Source organism: Sipha flava, unplaced genomic scaffold (genome assembly GCF_003268045.1).
Source record: "Sipha flava isolate LNK unplaced genomic scaffold, YSA_version1 67_pilon_pilon, whole genome shotgun sequence".
Classification (NCBI taxonomy): Eukaryota; Metazoa; Arthropoda; class Insecta; order Hemiptera; family Aphididae; genus Sipha; species Sipha flava.
This window is the reverse complement of record NW_020273607.1, coordinates 1,777,791-1,799,051: the sequence shown is the minus strand read 5'-3', so window position 1 is coordinate 1,799,051 and position 21,261 is coordinate 1,777,791. Positions and strand designations below refer to the sequence as shown.

Here is a 21,261-nt window from a genome sequence, read left to right as displayed (position 1 = left end):
GCATATACATATAAAGATGTGTTATGTATATAGACTTATATTTAATATTACGTCTAAGTTAACAATATAATGTGTTAGCAATGTATTGATTAAGATATTATTTTAATTATTGTTATTGTAATATACATTCTTAACGAAACATTATTTGTAATCAGCTACAACATTCACGTTAAAACAATTATAAATTATTATTATAGAAACATTAAACACTAGGAACACAAAACTCGTTACGAAATATTATTGATCACATTAGTTTTTTATTCAGAAGATAATTTTTTTCATTATTATTTTCTACGCCGTACAGGAAGATTTTACGAAAAACTATAAAGGAAAACGAGAAGAGAAATTGTAAATGAAAAGATGAAGCGTTGTAATATTCTACTTTAGGAGATATATTTATAAAAAAGTGACTTTGATTAATTTGATACGATAACTCTTGTACATCTATCCATGTACACATTCTAATAATCTACTGTAAATCTATCCAAATCGCATAAATAATTTAAACAATGATTGATTTTTGATTTTGCGAATTAGTTATTTCCACCAACTATTCACTACGAGACCAATATCTAAAAATGATTTAAATATTTTAGAATAAGTGTGGGTTCACACTTCCGATTACAAAAAAAAAAAAAAAATTAAAATTAAGAGGGAGTGTAATCGTTGTGTTTGAAATGTCAGTTTTAGTTCTTTCGAACGTATTGTTGGATAAATACAAATTGACATTTGACGTTAGGACAGTAGGCTTTGTCAATTACTGATTTTCTCCTTTACCAGAAGCGCAAGTAAATCTACTCTAATTACACACTCGTTTTACGTTCCTTACATTAAACATTTCACTTCCGGAGAGATATTTTTACCGAACCATGTTCCGATATATGCAACACAGTATTTTTATACGCATAAGAGTTTTACAAAATCTCCGAAAAGTTTTTTTTTTTTTTTTTATGCTAGTTTTTTTTTTATTAATTTCTAAGTGATCAAACGAATAAATCAAACGGAGACCATAATTAAGTGACCACACGAGCTACACGGTGTCACGGTTTTTGCCTATTCATATTCTGTAAGGATAATATTGTATTCGTGACGTTTTGATCCTGATCCTGAAACGTTGGTGATCGGACATTTTATTCAATTAAAAGGAACGTTTCGAAACGTCGTTGACTCGCTACTAATACATTTCATTACATGAGACGTAGTGGAAACAATGGGGACAAAAGAATCGACGGACTGTTAGATCGGCCGTTTACGTACTCGAATAGAAAAAAAGTGGCTGTTATTGGAGATTGTGAATGACGTTTTTTTTCTTTTTCTATTCGTCGCGATAAAACAATTTATTCTCTTGTTGTACACAGACGCAACAAAGACGATTCTCTGTCTGTAAGAAATTGCAATCCTATGATCTCGAGATGGTTTGCCCGTCGTCCGTAATTATTTTACGTACGAATACAAAAGTGTTTTTACTATAGTGCTTTAAAATCGGCTGTGCCCGCGCTTTGGGCGTGACGGGGTGGGAGTAAGTGTGCGGGAACACTAACGTAATATTATTATTTACACTGTAATTACGATATAATCGTTGGTAATATTTTCTTTTTATTTTCTTTTGCGTTCTACGCAATATTGGGACGGGGTGGTATTGTGTACGCTGCTACGGGAGTACGAGAAAAAAAAAAATGTTAAAAAAAAAAAGAACAATAATAAAACGCGACGACGATGAAGTCTTCCGTAATGTACGTTTACGAGGCGGCGGTCGTTGTTCAACTGTCCATGGTGAGCTGTCGCAGGCCGGCGGCGATGTGAGCGTCCAAGTCATGTTCGCCGTCGGTCGACATATCGGGATGCACGTACGACAGCAGGAAGTGGCACGTGCCCGGTATGTGCTCGGGGAATCCGACGGGCAGGCACGACCGGCTTCTCTCCTCGAACGAGAATCCCGAAGAGTTTTTCGTCAATAGCCTGCCGGAACAAATAAAATACGTAATTTTCGAAGAAATACATGCATATATATTTTACATACTATGTTTGTACAATATTTTATCAGCATTTCATTTAAAGATCTAAAGTTAATATCATCAGTGGAGTGCGCAGGAGGGAGATGATGGGGATATACCCTCCCCGTGGGCTTTTTTTTTCGGCTTTAATGTTTAAAAACGTATTATTTAAAAAATAGGATGGGGCAGTCGCGGTTAAATGGATTGGCGTTAATGAACATGTATCGAGATATTTCGTTATCAAAATAAATAATTGATGAATTTATTGTAAAAGCCAGAAGGATAGATTTCCGCTTATTTGAATTTGTTTTTGTATAATAATAAAGAATAAAGATTGAAAATAATACATTTTTGTGTATGACACACCCTCTCCCCCATACCAAATTCTTTTGGCGCACGCAACTGACCATCAATAAAAAAAAAATCCTAAATAGCATACTTTGTCGGAATACTATACGCTGCGTGTTCAAAAGAACATGTTGTATTGAAAATTATGATTCCGGAAGAGCAGGTGATAAGTTTCGACAAAAACAGTGTACTCGTATAATCAACAATTTTTTGTGATATAATAAAAAAAAAAACAAACAAAGTTGCATCGTTCTTAATGGTTTTTAAAATTTAATTTCAAATCTATTGCGATACAGGTGAGTTGTGCGGAGTTCGAACATTATTTAATTATGGTGCGTGTATTATCTTATTTTCGTTTGAACCGAAATTATCTTAATATTATTTACAAATTTCAGAAAATAAACATGCACCACAGTATAGTTTAAATTACAATATTTTTTCATTATTTTCTGGGAATCGTATTATTATGATCATTGAAAAGTGTCTCAACCATTGCGGTTTGTTTCAAATACAAGAAAAGCTTTTTTACATGCGGCAGAGCATTACGACCACAAAAGATATAAAAAAAATCCTAATTTGCTGTTTTTATTATACAATGTGATTACACTTCAAATGCGTAGCGGCGACCGAGAAAAACATTTAATGCTTAAAGTTTTTGCGTCAGAATAAATGTCCGACAGATGTACTGCATTGTGTTATAAATCGTAGTGCCATTACGATATACTCACGTATTTGCTCGTACGATAGATTTGTAATCGTGTAATGTACGTAACCGGTGAGGTTAATTTTATTTCATTTGAGTTTTCAAGTCGTAATGGTCTGTGATTCAGTTGAACAAATAATATTCCAATGTGATATAGTATTTTGTATATGAACAAAAACAAATATTAATATAAGTCCTATTCCGCAACCAAAAGCGCGGTAAAGTTTGTTTTCTCGTTCAATCCCTCGGAAAATGAATAATTTATTAGCCGCAATATACACCACATCTATCATGGTGTGAAAAACGTTCGTTTTACGTATTTTTTAACAGGCGACCGTCCAAATATTTCTTGTAATTCGAAAAATATTATGGATTTCAGTTTTATCGAATATTTCCAACGTTACAATTTAATTTTCAACGTTTTCCTACGACTTGTCGCAACTCGACTTCGGATCGCGGTCCACATAATTTGAGAATAACTTCTGTGGTAGCCATATGTACAACACGAATAAACGTACGGAAAGCTTTCGCTAAGCCTTTGTGCATATTTAATCATGTAAAAAAAAACGTTTGATTATATACCTATCAATACTCGTGCAATGTTAAGAACATTATAGAAGTGTAGTTGGTGATGTGAATTCTCGGTTTCGCGTACACGCACATCGTAATATTAATATTCTTATCCCATGGAAAAACTAGGGACAACCGCAATATTAATACGTATGGTGTCGACTACGGGTAGGTAACGACTACGGATAAACGTCACGAGCCATCTCGGATTGCGAAATAATAAGACGTGTCTCTTGGACATCGATCATTCGTACACTTATCGTATGAGATATGTTTGAGTTGGTCAACGAATGCGTATCATAATAACATATATGTATCGCTGACTTCAAGAAAAATTTATCGGAGTGTAGCCGATCCAAACGCATATACCCAGCCCTATACAAACCGGGCGAGTAATACGGGAGCAGTGGTGGGAGGAGGGAGAAAAACAGACAGCGTATACAAAATATCTGGGAGCATCTAATATATGACCCGAGGTGGTAAAAGGATATATCGTGTTGAAAAATGGGAAACTAAAAAAAAGTGCACATCCGATGTGTACGGGTGAGATTTTTTTATTATATATATTTTTTTTTACGATTTGCAGATCAACCTACTGAAGAGCAATGGAAATGGCTATTTACAGACATAAATATATGTGTGTTTGTACATATATATTCACATTGAAATACTGCTGGAGACGATATTATTTTTAAGGATTGGTTTTTATTTCAGTTTTCGCCGTATTCAAGTGAAACGGTTCGATTTATTACAAAAAAAAAAAAAAACGTTTTGCAAACATCTCGCAGTCGTACGGTATCAGGTAGAACGGTGTGTGTAACGAGTTCACGGGTGTGTGTGTAGTCCGAGTAAATCCTTAAGATTTACACGAGGGGAACGAAAACCCAACCCGTGAAACCGTATGTAGACGCTTTATAATTTAATACACATATTGTTGTTATATTGTTAGGGCTCGTGTTATAGCTGTTCCCCGAAAAAATCACTATAATGTATACATTGTCGGGCCTGGCAGATTGATGTACGCGCGAGACGTGGTCGGCGCGATCACCGTTGCTCCTAGGAGATCGCGACGGAACGTCAATCGAGGCGAGGAGAGAGACGAAACGCTAGACGATATTATAATGCGCACGAGAATTTATGCTGCCTCACGGGGCGTTTAGCGTACCGCGTAGGACACCTGTTCCTGATGACGATAAAACGTGCATAAAATTACGAGTGTATGCATCTGATGTGAGATTCGCCAACGGCAGTCGTCGCTCGTACTGCGCGTAATCGTATGTATAAGTCATTTTAACGATCCGCTGCCAGTGTTCGAGGAAGTGCTGAAAACGTCTCGAGAGGCTTCGTCCGTATGTATATCATACGTGCGTACGGTCGCGCGTGATTTATTCAAAGAGAACGCGATATTATGTAAATAATAACGAGAACATGCATATGTATATACCTGCGCGCGTGCGCATGTACGTGCGATTACGTTTTCAAACGAAATAGTGGTCCGCGCGCGCTCGTCTTTGGTCCCGCACGGGACTCGCTAGATGAGAGGCGGACGATAATAATAAAACGAATAAAATACGTTAAATTCGTAGGTGACTCGTGGCACGTGTAAGACATTTCTAACGGACCACAGTACGTAAGATGAAAGCGTGCCGTCCGAAAATACGAAAAGAACTTACTACGCTATAAAAAAACATTAGGGTTGGGAAAACTTTTAAGCAAAGAATAAAAATCGACCCTAAACGTTTTTTTTTCCTCGAAAATTTCGGTTTTCATAGGTCTACAATATTTTAACAACTGATGTGTGCGTAGGTAGGTATTTAGCTTTAATCGTAAAATATGCGGAGTAGATATATTTGTATTTATTTTAATACTACTAAAACGCGGTAAAAGTGTATAATAATTAATCGATGTCTTTATAGTTATAAAATAAATTAAAAATATACGGAAATCTGACAGTTTTCATATTAGCAAGCTGATTCAATTTTGAGTAATCGTGAACTGTACGACGACAATACTAACACAACTCCTACATACATGTTTATGCACTTAGGCAATTGAAATCAATGTACAAGAACATAAATCACTGAAGGTCAAAATGTAATATGAAGCTTATATTTTGCAGGCAATGTTGTTTTGTAAAAAGCCGCCTTTCGAGATTTTCCCAGTTGTTCGTTCGTTCGACACTAACCTATTTAAAATTTACTGGGACAATAACACATAAGTTTTAAACGTTGCAAATGTTTTCACTGGTCCTTTTGATGTCATTTTGATGAGTTAAATTTTTTATTTCGTTTTCGTTAAATTACCAGTTCCAATGCATTTTATTATCTGAACTCAAAACACACTAAATCTCAATGAAAGCCTATATTTAAACACTGTACTTTTTATTACAGGATTATTTTTAAGTAAGCACCACATGATTAGTTAAAGAACAATGAACAATCTAATTCATTTTCGGTAATACTATTTTCTGAGTGTCTGTGAGTGTGTATTTGTATGTATTAATCGCTACGGGTTTTATTAATTTAATTTGCAATGCATTATTATGCCAATGTTCACTACGTGTAAATGGTTCGGTAAACGTTTCGTAAAATATTATTCGAAATATTAATAGAAAAATCCTTTGAGTCAGATAGAGTGTATAATACAGTCGAGATCCTTTGATTTTTTTCGTTTAATTATACTTTCCGTACACTATAATAACGAACTCACTACGAACCACACCATTATGCATTGACGACATGGTGGTAATAATACTATTGTGGTAACTTGGTATACCGGTACACAAAACACATAAATATAAGGTACATAGACAGGACCGGATTTACACTTTTGAAGGGCCTGTTTAAACAATAATCTGAGGCCCATGTTCGGGCGAGTCCATTTTCCCCCAAAAATGAGATACCGTTATCCTTTGCTGACCATTTTCATCCTCCATAAAAATAGGTTGGATTCTATTTTTTTTCCTAACTTTTAAATAATGAAGTAAATTTTCCTGCAAACATTAAAATGCATATATAACTGGTACCAGTTTTTTAGTGCTGTGTACCGTATTACGTATTAAATGAAAATAACATTCGATAACATCGTGACGTTACTGGCTTGATTAAACCTAATTAAGATACGTACATACGTTGTGTATGTTGTTATGTAGTTATCATTGATCATTAAAATGGTTCTTATGATTATACAGATTATCACACATAGCTATTACCTAACTTTTTTTATTCATAATTCCTTATCGGAAGAAAATGGTCAAGATTTATTAATATATTTATTATTATTATTATTATTTTTTTGTGGAAATACCATATCTTCAAATATCAAATATTCTTAGAAACATAGAAAAATAAACTACTCAAGAATTGTATGCTATAGTGACTATAGGTTGGGTGGGAAAAAATGTTTTTTTTTTTTGTTTCAAAATCATAATGGTGCGGAAATGTTGCAGTTTAATATCCTAGATGAGGAAAATTGAATAAAAAACATCTAAATTTATTTCTTCAGTTGACGTATCGGGTTTAAAGTTTAAAAAAACAGTCTTAGGTAAAAAAACTAAGAAATTCGACAACTTCAAAAAAATTATGAAATTAATATTTTTAAAATGTATTGGTAATTAAATAACAGTACAAATATCTGTATTTATTTTTTAAGCATCGTCTGAAAGTTTTGGTTTTGTTATAAGTTCTTTTATGCAATTGAATAAAAGCATTGCTGTTCTAGAAAGTAACGTTTCCCTTATAAAACTGTCATAGTTTTTTTTTCTATACACTTTTTTAGATGACTCCGTAATCAGATTTACGATTCTTCCTACGACTAGAGTGTGACATGGAAAATTAAACTCAAAATCTGGTATAACTTTATACTAAGAATCTCTTTAAGACTAAATATTTAAAAAATATTAATTTAATGAAATTGCCAAATTTTTCAGATTTTTACTTTTTTTTGTTCAAACTTTAAACCCTATATGCAAACCGAAGAAACAAATTTAGATTTTTTAATTATTTTTCCCTCTTTTAGGATATCAAAAGGCAACTTTTCTACACTAATGTGATTTTGAAATACAAAAATAGTTTTTTCAACCCAACCTAGTAATTAATGACTAAATATTATTATTATTATTTATGACATTTATATGTTATGAAAAAATATTACAAATATTTTCGTATTATATTTAAAAATGTTCATGATTCTTTTGATTTAATATCCACTCGATTTTTGTACATTTTATAAATCAATTATTTTTTACAATTTTCAAAGACCCGGGAAAAGCGCTCTTAATACTCTCCTTAAATCACTGTACATGGAACATCTTAACATGTCCATCAACCGAAACAGTAATTTGTTTCGATTTGGAAATGACACATAAGAGTATAAGCGGGTGAGCTGAGATAGGCACGAAATTGAATCAACCATATTAGTATTATGTCAACGCTTATCTAACAGTACGCTCTATGAATTAAAAAGTCCGATGGGGGAAAAAAATGATTGTTGATAGCAAAGTTAGATTGATAGAGAAATTAGTTTTACTAATTCGTCGCGAAAAAGGGAAATTTAAAATGTGCGTAGAACATGCCCTCTCCATTTCGTTGTGGTGATCAAACGGATTGCAAGTCGAATCGAAAAAGTTGAGTAGTGCAGTTGATATTTTATTTTTTATTAATTTTTTTTTTTTTTTGGGGGGGGGGATAACTAATAAAAGTTTAACGCAGTATCATTAGGAAAGTGGTACGTAATGTAAAAAATACCAGTGTCGTTGTATGAAAATAAATATGCATTATATGTAAGTATGTTTTATGTGTTTCTATACTTACTGGTGAGTAGTAGGACTGACATTTATCCGCAGCGGTTCACTACCGGACTCGAACTTGTTGGCGATCGTCACGTTATGGCCGAATAGGCAGTATCTCGGCATTTTCACGCCGACCACGCCAGCTAATATCGATCCAGTGTGCAATCCGATTCTCATCTAAACATAGACGAAGACGAGTATGAGATGGCGATTTTCCTGGTACGATATTATTGATAAATAACAAAAAATCGAATAAAAAAAGGTTATATGGGGAGGGGGCGACTACCCCGTTCGCCCTTTCCCCGTAATAATGCTTTGGGTTACGGAACACAGCGTTATTTTCATGCTGACGGAACACCATGTATATTGCCATGACATATTGCGCGTGCCGATCGAGAATAAAATGTTTGCTGATATATAAAAATATTATACGAAAACAATAACGTGGCGAAACGTTTTCTATGAGCGAGAGAATCTAAACAAGCACACAACGTCGTTGCAGTACACGCTGCTGCATTTGGGACGTGCATAGTCATCTACGGTACCATATTGCGTGGGTACGATAATTGTTGCAGTACCGTCGTAATCTTAACACTTCGTCCGAAAAACAAATGACGTTTTGACCCTTCGAATACATCAAAGGATCGGTCCACTATTTAGAGCTACATAATACCGATGCTGTATACCCGAGCATATGCTCCGATAGTTCACATCGCGGAAATTAGAAGGAAATGCATCGCGTCAAAGACCCGCCTGTTGTTTAACAGTAAGATCTCTAGTGGAAAATAGAAATAAAAACGGATTCGCAGCGTGAAATACCAATACGGAGACGGTTTCTATTAAAAGTATCGGTAGTATTCAAATAGTTTTTAAAACTGTGCGGGAATAATTAAATAGGAAAAAATTTGGTGCGTAATTTCCTACATATTAAATAATAAAACATATAAATCCGCTTCCCTTATTGTACTTAACAATTCAATCTAAGAACGAACACATTTTTTTTTAACAAGATTTAAGGCCTCGTACTGGTTTTCTTTTTTCTCGCTTCTTTCCATTGGTTTTCCTGCTCGGAAACACGAATAACAAATCTTAAAGTACATCGTAATAGTGTTAAATCATTATCATTAGTTCCGGGTTATTTAAGATTTTTTTTCAATTAAAATTATGTTTTAACAACATACGAATGTAATTAGTACATTTCATATACTTTGGCTTTAATTTTTATTTTCAGGGCAGTATATGGTTGCTGTGTAGTAAACTAGGAGAGATAACGAAACGATATTTTTAGATCACAACTAATTTTCAAATTCAAAATTCGTTCAAATTTCCATCGATTTGTATCGTATGATTTATATAATACCTACGTAGGTTATATTAATTTAATGTAAAAATAATAATTCTATAAATTGAAGTATATGATTTAAACAAATTATCAGTCCATTATTGCTGTGCTTTTCTATTCATGATAAAGCATTTTATTTGGAACATCCGGACATTCTAGACGAGTAAGTAGATCTCCGTGCATTTTATGATTACAAAACGAGCACACTATCGAAAACGATGAATCGCGTACGACAGTGCTATCTCGTGGATTCCGTACGCGTTTTACCGTCGTCAAGTCCACACCGTTTACGCGCTACACGGCTCGTTCATGGTACATTCACCCTGATCCTTGGATCCATGTATGCGCAGGGTTTAGTAGTATCTAGACCCTGTGCTCTGTGCATCAGTCGAATGTTAATTTTAAAAGTGCACAAATATACAGCGGGGGAAAACGACTCTACAGAAATATTAAACAATCAATAAGGAAAAGACACGTGCTTCAATATATATTTTGACGTTGACGCATCGACAGAAGTTATTCAAAGCGAAAATGGCAAATCTATGATGTATCTGAAAGCTGAAAAGTTCATACGCGGTGGCAATTTCAATTAAGTTTTCCTTCCAATCGGTTTAGATTTTATATTTTTGATAGTTTTCGAGAGAATCATTTTAAGTATACCAAGAGGAATGGGATACCGTTACGAAAATGAATTGAATAATACTTGAACCGTACGAATTTGAGAGAGTTATAAGTTCCATACAGGGTTTGGATATCATCGGCTCAAACGGATAATTTTGGCAAACATTTGCGAACGATTATTTTTATTCCGATCATCATGGTTTAGGTTTTATTATAGAACTAAATATACGAGCTTTTATTGAGTGATTAACATTTAAACCTTAATGAAAAGCTCTAGGTTAAATATTCAACAGTTTAACATGATAACATATTTACACGGGACGTCGGTAAACACTCGTGTTATCACTACAATTATATCACTGACGTTTCTGGTAGATCCGTTACAGTGATTTTAATCGTTTTAAATTGAACGCATGTCTTCAAGAATTCTCTTCTCCATCATCAAGCTTGGAATGGGACGTTGATAATTAATTTTCACCACAAGCGTTTACCTCATCTAGCACCCTTTTTATGATTATTCGAAATCGGGCGTCCCATGGAATGACGAGGGCCCGATCCTCATCTCCATCATAATATATTACTTGCCGTATATGTCGTATCCATATCACGTAATTATCCTTTTCGTGATCTCTCCACGATCTCTCTACTTCATATAATTACGCGATAAGGATAACATTTCACGAAATGGATACCTAAACCATAGACGACGGAATTTGTTTGGATATCCAAATAGCGAAACATTAAACAATACTTCTTTGTAGAATGTGAACAGGCGTTTTCTGCTCTGAACAATATAAAAATTAGTAGCAGAAGTCGTTTGAAAAATATTGAACCTAATTTGTGTATTGCTGTTTGAACTCTTTCGCCTCGAATAGTCTCAAATATCTTATTAAATTTGTATTATTTAATAAATTATACATAAATATGAAATTATGTATGTTCATTATTATTTATTTATTTGATTAAAATGTGCCGTTAAAAAAAAAATGTTCGAGAATCCCTGGTCAAAGGTGTCCGTATCGTAAAATGTTATCCGATCATGCGAAACGGAGAAACCGACGTAAACGTTGTCAATTTTGCGAAACGGATAATAACACGGTGTAATAACGGACGTACTCGCGCATGTTACGCAACGGGTTTTTCTCACGTGCGCCGCTGCGATGTGAAACGAAAATCCAACAAATAATATTATTGACGGCGTGCAAATAGAAAGAAAAAAAAATAATAATATAACAAAATTGTTTACTCTGATCGGCTGCCCGTCATGCGTGTGATGCGTTTTGCACGTTTCGATCATCTTCAACGCCATCCATGCGATTTGCTGCGCGTGTATGGAACTGTACTTGTGCAGGCCCGACGCAACGCAGTAGGCGTCACCGATCGTCTCCACCTGGAAGCAAACGAGTGGCGATGAGCGAAAGATTATTGTCGAAGGGGCGCGAACGCGAATATTGAGTTTCTCGACGCGGTTAGCGAAAACGGTAGACGGCCGTGTTGCGCTACAGTGTCGTACACGTTTTTGTTTTTTTTTTATTTTTTTTGTTTCTTTTCGGTTTTCGTGAAAACCTATGTACTTGTGTACGATATTATGCGTGCACGGTGCCCCCGTGATAAATACACCGAGTGCATTGACCGATGTACCTTAATAACGTTTTTGAAACGAGACTAGCCAATGTCGAATCCCTAAATGTTTATCACGGTATTGTATAATTTTTTTTTTTGTAATTAGAAATCGTTTTTCAAAAGTTATTGACGGTAAAAAATTGAAACGTCAACATGTTATTCTCCGTGAAATAAACTCTATGAAACGAGTATCTTTTAACCCTCACAAAATAACATGTTTGTTTAAAAATGTGTTTAAATACGAATATTTGTAGTCCTTACACCTGTATCTTGTGTAAAAGAACAGAATTCGATTATCTTAATGTTGTCTCCGGAAATATCGCTATGGGTGTACCTTCATGGGTTATTCTGTATTATTCATGCAGTGCACATATACGCCACCGTGGCCCGTTCAACGTTAACTTTAGTAGACGGTTTTTTTCTATCTTACAAGTTCGTTTTATGCTGTTTTTTATTTTCTTTTTTATATAAGTAGTGTGTACATTATGCATTTTGTAATTTCTATTTTAAGTTTTAAACGCGCTACACGATGCATTAAGCTATAATAATATTACAGCGTAATGTCGTTTTGTACGACGGTCGTGGAAAATTATTCTTGCTTATTATGTAATATTTTAACGGTCTGATTTTCGTAATCTATGTAACTTTTATTATTATATACGGATTTAATATATAATCAATAATAAAAAGAGTAGTTAGGTATAAATTTTATACTATTAAATAAAAAATTTGGTGAGAGATTCGTTGTTCAATTATCACTCTCGTCGATAATTACAATAATATTTGAGTTTTAAATCAAAACGAGTACGTACGTTTGGATGTTATACATCGTTCATAATCGTATGCATTATTAATGTTTATTATTATGCTTCTATTTCGTGCACAACACGATTAAATATGGTGCTGCGTAAGAAAATGAATTCGAAAACGTTTCCAACATTTCTGTCGGGTTTTAAACAACTTTTAGAATTTAAGTACCATAATAATAACAATAATAATTACATGCATTTCTGAGTGACGTGATAAAAGTTATGCTAAACACGCGTTTATACGAGTCAAAAATAACGATTATGTAAAGTATAGAAAACCACAATTAAACGTACATTATCAACGTAGCGAAGCTCAAAAAAATTACTTTAAGGTATTCGCGTGATGTTTATCTTGACCGTAAAATGTGCACATATATACTAACGTACTTGCATGACATTTTATTGGTACAGAACGAAATACCGAAGTGGTTAAATCCGCATGTCGTATAATATTTATACATAACAGGTAAAGATTAGTAAATTCAAATGAACGTAAAACGTAGTACAACGATTCATCGAAATATTTCTGAAAAGTTAATGTTTACCGTTAAGAGTGTTTGATATATAATAAAAGTATATCCTCTCCGAAATCTACAAAAACAGGAGCTTTGAGTTGTGCACACGTGTAGTGTTTGTGCGGTTAGGGCGGCGAAAACATTATTATTTTTTTCCTTCGTTTCGTCAAGATTTTTGCTTCGTGTGGTCGTTCATCAGAGCGCAGACGTTTTTGACGAACATATTGTTTTCAATTGTTCAAGTTTCGGTCGATTGTTTGGTGTCACTTCTATTGCCAGTGGCGCACTTAATATATACCCGCCCTGGGACAAAATAATTTTTCTGCCTTTCCCCCTTACAAAAAAAAAAAAATATATATATATATAAATAAATTCAAAGTTAAGCAATAAAAAAATTAATTTTATGAAACAAATTATAAATCAGTTGTTTTGCGATATTTTATTAGATAATTTTATAGAAATACGTATCCTAACGTTAACCTATTTTTTTTTTCAGTGAATATTCCTTTCTTAAAATATATATATATATATATATATATATATTAAATATAGAAAACGAAATTAATACCTATTATATGCACAATGATTAACAATACATGGTTTTTTATTAGATTAAATATATTATATTTATTATTGATTATATATAATAAATATAATTGATAGCTTATAATTTTTTTTTTTGACTTTTGAGAACAAAAATGTTCAATAATATCATTAAAATTAATAGTTTTCATTAAATCAGCTTCAATATTGAGGGTTGTTAATTAATTAAGACGATTTTCTCTCATTGTTGATCATAAATAAGTTTTGACCCTTTTTAATGTAGAAAATGATTTTTCCGTTGAACAATTACTTAAAGGTATACATACATAGTAGCATCCTTAGAGCAATATCAATATAAGGATATACTTCAAATAAATTATTCTCTTTTATAAATGCTAACATACATTGAACACTTTTAGGTACAATTTTACTCCTTTTGTAAACTTTTTAAATGTGCCCTAAAGTGAATACCACGTTCTGTGTACCCGAGTCTTTATTGTAAGCACTGAACAAAATATAATATCTTATCGAATAATAAATGTAATATAACTATTTTGCTATTTCACTATTGCCTAGATGACTAGGTAAAGTATATTTTTTTTAATTTCTTATTAGATGCTTAACAATATTTTTTAAAATACTAAACAATACCGAAAAAGATGTGAAAATTAAAAAAAATCATGAATACATCAATTATAAAAGTTAGAATATTTTGCCACTCCCAAAAATTTGCCACCCGGGACATTTGTCTCATTTGACCTCTCCCTCCTCCCCCTAAATGCGCCACTAGCTAATGCATGAGTGGAATATTATGTTCAGGAGAAAACGATGCCAGAAGCGGTAGAATTATGCGGAAACGACAGTACTCAAGTATCCAGATTGTATAAATTAATATTGTCGTATACGCTGATCAAATTGTACCTAATACACAACTTGAATTAATGTATCACTTGAAATAATGCACATATTATATAAGTATTATAACTTAGTTGTCGAGTCATGCGGCCACCGCGGAAGACCTTTTATTCGCGTGTTTTTTGCCTTTTATAAATTCGCTTGACCTAATTAAACGTATTCGTTGCTTAAATGTTAATTGACAGTATTGGTAGTATGATTATTTTTTTCTTACATTTTAAAATGTTATTCAAATATATTTCCTATTGCGAAATGAACATACCATTTTTTAAATGTGTCTTATGTTTTCTGTGGCCCGGATTATTGTTAATGATATTGCTTAATATATATTATAATAATATTTTTATACATTTTATACGACGAGAACAATGATAGATTTTGCACAACTTCTGTAGATCACCTGGAAACAGCGAATGGACGTCGTTTGTTAATTTTCCAGAAACGAGTTTGATAAACGTGAAACCCATTATGAATTCGTTGCTGTCATGAGGACCTTTTAAGCGTGCGGCGTTCGACTTGATGAACAAAAACACAACAACAGAATATGAAAAATCAAATCAACTAATTACACGCGGATATGTACAATCGGTTGCAGGCAAAATATATTTATACCATAGGTATTAAATTTTGATAAAAAATTAACTATTGGTTGCAAATCAATTGGAGAAACACATGTAAACAAAAACAGCCAAACGTGATTGTCTCCAAATATAAAAAATCTAGAAATAAGTTTAAATTCTTATGAGTTATAATTATCAATTTTTGAAATCCATCCCGTCGTTATATCTAAATCTTGGCTTATAATACAAATCAAAGACTAATGGGTTCTGAAAAAGCTAATTACTGGGTGACGAACAATTCAATTCCTGGGTATGAGGATAAGGAACTGGGATAAGAGTTCGTGAAAAGCTTATCACGTAAATTGTTACCGGTAAAATTTTAAAATTACAAGAAGATGATCGAAAGAGCAAAAAGATTGATCAATATAACGGTAAAAAATATTTTGCGTTTGTTCGAACTGAAAGATTTTCAAACAAAAAAGATATTTTTATCATAACGTAAGTAATTTACCCGGAATTTTATTTAATTATTTTTAAAATTCAGTTGAAACGAAAGAGGAACATTTTTTCGTGTAGGACTCGGTTAGTATAAATAATAGGACCCAATTGGTTTAAATTCTATGATACATAATTAGTACTCGTATGAACCGAAATTAACCAGCACCCGGTTCATTCTCCCAGGAACTGGCCACATAACGTATGTGTATTTCCGTGAGTGTGTGTGTGTGTGTGGGAGTATTTGTACATACGTATATTGAGGGAACCGATTACGAAAAATGAATATTATACGGATAAAATGTTATATTTGAAAACGTATTTGAAGCGATTTACAAGTGAAGTCAGTTAGACCTGCACCATATTAGTTGATGCAAAATTCGAAATATTTTCGGGAAAAAAATGTTCGACACGAACTCTACGAACCAATATCGTACATTTCAACATTTATTTTTAACACAAGAACACAAGGGAATGTTGTATATAAAATCAAAATTAAATATAATCGCGCATCGTACTTTGATTGTTTTTTTTTTATTTTCTTGTTTGTGTCAAACTAAAGTGATAATAAGAATGTTGAGAATGTTTTAACATTGAGATTATTTTGGGTAATAAAAAAAAAAAAAAAAAAAAAAATACAGAAAAACTATACCATTAATTGTGATAATCAATATGATATCTCCATATATATTTACGTGCATTAGAAACTGAAAATTTATCGGTGCATAATTTACGCGTACAATGTATGAACAATACAAATTTTCATGTTAGGTTTTTATAGCGCCAGATACTGCACGGGTACTTGAAACCGAAATACGTTGGCCGCATTAAAAACGTCTTATTTGCAATAAAATGTGTCGTAAACGTTAGAACTATAGCGGCTATACAAGTTGCATTGGCATTAAGAAACTCGAAATAAAACCACTAATTAATGCACAGATCGCCGTTAACACCGTACAGTTTATATTTATTGGTTATGCGGTATTTTATTATTTGTGATGCAGTAACTTCAAAATATATTGTAATACAGTTGAACAGAGATGTGGAGGGGCACAACAAATTATAACAAGCAATTCATTCCGTTTGAAATCTTATCATACAATATTATTATGGTATCAACACAAAGAAGAAAATATAAAAAAAAAGAACGGTGCGTTATTAAAGTAATTGGGAATATGTGAAATTATTAAGCATTATACGTACTTATTATTCACCCTTGAAACTGTTGGACATTTCATTTTAACAGAAAACTGTATACGCATTCGAGTACGTGTCCGGTACACTATTGTATAGCATTCGTTATCGAGTGCCTGGGAAACGACAATTGGGTACTATATGGGCGTACGTTACCGGTTATCGGTTGGGGTTCCCGATCGCTGGAATAACGATTAACACGATCGGGCATGTACAATAATATCATATATATCAAGTTGACAAAACGGATGTGTAAAAATGGAAAAAAAAATTTTTATTCTCAAATTGCCATAAAATAATATTAGTCGTTGATTGGTGTACGAGGTTGCATGGTCATGTTTTCAAATTTAATCGTTGCGTTCCAAGGATAGCATGGATATCCTTATAAAAAATGCCTACTACAATCCTTGATCTCATTCGCTGGTAGTGCGCAGTAAAACATTTTAGTTTTTAGGGACTAGAAAAATTTACAAAAAAATAACTTCAATCAAATCAGGATCAATAACTGTTTATAATATGATGGGTAGCATATAATACACAGTAGAGTATTTCATTTATTTCATGTAGCTGCATTTTTTTTCAAATTATAAAAAAATTAATATTAATGTTTATTGTATTGAAGAAAAAAAATACTGAAGTAATCAAATTATTAAATGATTTCAAATCGAACGAATAATGTACATGTCGATGAACGTTGACATTTTTCTAAATAGGTTTTTCAGGGATATCACATATGTGTAATTTCTTCTTCATGTGTATAATATAACCTGTGAATTATCTTAAAATATTTATATGACTTATTTTACTCGATGTATAGATTGTGATCCATCATAATAAAGTCAAATATATTGAAAAAAAAAAATAAAAAAAAAAAAAAATAGGTTAAGATATTTTAATGATTTTTCTACACTAAGTATATGGATATTTATTTTATTGTGCAAATTAAATTTTGTAAAAAGTCACTTTATAAGCGTCAAATCTTATAAAACACGGCTATTTTCCAGTTTTTTTTTGTATGTAGTGCATTAAAACTTTCTTAAAAAAAAAAAAAAAAATATAGGTTAACGAAGATGAAGAGTCTAAAGTTGTTAAATGTTCATTTAGATAAATAACTTTTTTCATTTCCAAATAAACATAAAAGTAACATATTTTTCCGCTCGTTTAAATACGTTATCTTACGGCATATTGATTCTGTATATAATGCCCGATGCCATAAATATAATATTCATTATGGAAATTATTATTTTCCGCTCAAACTACTGTTTATTATATTAAATTCCGAACATGACGTACACAATATTATATTATGGACCGTAAATATATACGATATTATATAACTATACGTGTCTGGAGATTACTAGTATTAACTCCGTGTTGTTGTGTATACTACGCGTAGTTATTAACAATCCATAAATTATTAATTACTTATGCGGTTTCACGTTGCTTTTAAATGTATTTTAACGTTTTCTTTTGAAAACCGTATATTAAAAATGTTCGATTTTCTTCTTTTGTACCGTAAAAAAAGAAAAATTAATTAAATCCGTTTTTCAAAACTGAAATAGGTACATATTATTATTTTTTTTTATCATGCACCTATCAATAGTGTTTGTATGCTTCACACCATTTATGTTATACACTTTGATATTTTCAAAACGTAACCTGCGTTTCCGTTTGATATTATTACGTGTTTTTGAGAGGTATAGATTTGAATGTTCATGACGGATCATCGGGAGTTTAACTATTTCGCCCTCTTCATGATCGGTTAAATAATAATAATAATACATTTTCATAATGTACTGTGATAAAGATTATTACGATTCGATGGGTTCACCAAAAGGCGTTGTACGTGAAAATGTACATTGGTGTGTTAAAAAACCAAATAATTATGCGCGCGTCGTACACGGAAATTGCTTTATCATTCATCCGAAAACTTTTCCGAGGTTCTTTGATGTAATCTACTCGGGAAATCAAAACACACTATTCTCTTTCCTCCTTCATCTTAATGTTCTTATTTGAACATCGGTTATGTTTATTTTTGTTTTTAACGAGCGTAATTATAATGTGTAATATAATTAATACCAAGTATTAACGTCGTTTTTTGCCGCTACCGGTTTACTAACATGAGGAAAAGTAAAACACCGTACTGTGAGTATTATCGAACATAATCATTTCAACGATATATTTAAATAACTCCGTACGGAAATGTGACTATAGTATATTACTAGAGAATAATGTTTGAACAAATAATTCTGAAAAATATAGTGATAACGAGTGTTTATACAATAGAGAAAAAGAGAAGACAGTAACCAGAGTTATTTCATCGTGTTGGTGAAGCATCCCGCGATCAGGCTGATTATATAGAATCAAAGGAGACGGGGTGAAGTAGAACGCAATAAAAAGAGTGGTTTCTTGGGCCTTGACGCGGGCTTGTGATATTCGAGGAAGGTAAAGATCGTTTATGGAAAGGAGGATAGTGAAGTATTTTTGGTATAATTACGTCGAGTGGCTATAGCATCGAAATGTTTAGGAAAGAACGAATAATTAAATGAGGGGATTTGGGAAAAATTTTAAGGACGGCAACCAGGAAATGGTTTTGTATTCTCTGAATACGGAGTTGATCACAAGCCAAATATGAGTTCCGTACCATATCGTGTGTTGCATATTATAAAACAGACCGGACTGGGGATACACAAGGAAAGAAATTCATAGAATTCAGAGAAACTCTCTAATTTACAAGGTTCGACTCTAAACGCATGTCCTCTTATGTAGATCACTCTTACAGATGCTCGGAATATAACTGGTGCGGGGTCTAGCTTTATCTGAATAAAATAATCGTCTAGGATCGCAGAAATGGTCACTTTCCGCTCTTTCATAACACTTTTCTATTTTGTTACACCTTATTGTTCAATAATATATAGTATACCGGTTATGTATGATTATATTTGAAATTACACTTTGAATTTGGAGAAAAAATAGCGTTTTAATGAAATTAAAAACGAAAAATTTTACTTTATTAGATCGACCGCTATTGTCACACAGAAATTATAAGGGAACTCGTAGATGTACGTGATTTTTGGTAAAACAATAAAGCAATTACCCGATATGATGATGACATTAATATGTACGCAAATTTCGTTATAGAACGCATTTAGTCCAAACGTTAACCAATACAATTTTACGGAAATGTTACACGAAAATGAATTGGCTGTACACACACTCCTCGCTTGCACGTACACGCGCGCCCATAATGTTATAATAGTTACGATCGCGTTTCACGTCGGAAAATATTGTCGATTCGGTACGTAGACGAAGACGCCAAAATGCTGTTATAGAGATTAACAATCAGCTCGGCCGTAATGATCAACGTGAACCGCACACATGTCGTGCCGTTTTCGTACAGTTATCCGTGTGCTTGTTAATTATAATTATTGATTTTTTTTTCTATGCTATTGATCGGTATTGATAAATAATGTTATCGTGATCAAACTTAAGCCGAAGAAAGGGTGTTGTTTCAACACTGCCACGTTGTTGGGGAGCTCGAGGTTATGGTTTTCCAATCGCGGAACGCGCAGACATACTCCGTGGTGGCGCGTTTCGGACGTTCTCCTGTGATCGATGGGAAAATACCCCGTTCGCGTTTACGGTACGCCCCGCGGACTTGTGGTTGATCAGAAAAGATCGACGTGTTGTGATAACGGTTGCTGCGCGGTCCGCGTCAACGCACTACCACCAAATTCAAACAAAAAGTATCTAATTCATCTATGTCACTTATCGTTGATAATGAAAAATATAATATAATTATCTTACCGAATAGATAAGTTGGTTTCGACTCGGAAGATTTCAACCCAAACGCATCTAACGTCGTCCACGATCACTATCTCGTCAACTAATCTCATCCCGAGCATCCTTTGCTCGATGGACCACATAGCCAATTACAAGCGATGCACTTCTTTCAGAAAAAAACAAAGGTTCCATCAGAAAAAGCCATTGACTGCTCTAGTTAGTTCAAGACCAAAACTTATGTGGATATCATGTATATTATTATTCAATTCAATCGAGTTTTAATAACTTAGTTTAACTCTGCACTGTAATATACTCGTAATATTTGGTTTTTATGATCTTCATTGGTTATTACTTTTATCTGTTTATATATTTATTTTACGAACTGTTTCATTATCTTGCCCATCATACATAATAATTGTTGAGCTATCTAAGATTTTAGTAGAAGCTATAAAGGAAA

General features: G+C 33.0%; 1 protein-coding gene across 1 annotated transcript in view; it reads right to left on the bottom strand.

The window, feature by feature from the left end:
- Positions 1-153: 153 nt before the first annotated feature.
- Positions 154-21,261, bottom strand: part of LOC112691823 (head-specific guanylate cyclase) — a 421,762-nt gene continuing 400,654 nt past the window's right edge. The window contains exons 12-14 of the mRNA XM_025566227.1: positions 11,614-11,757; positions 8,427-8,581; positions 154-1,959 (exon numbers count right to left, since the gene is read on the bottom strand). Of these exons, the coding sequence (XP_025422012.1) occupies positions 1,761-1,959; positions 8,427-8,581; positions 11,614-11,757 (498 nt within the window). The 3' untranslated portion in view covers positions 154-1,760. The remainder of the gene's footprint in view (positions 1,960-8,426; positions 8,582-11,613; positions 11,758-21,261) is intronic.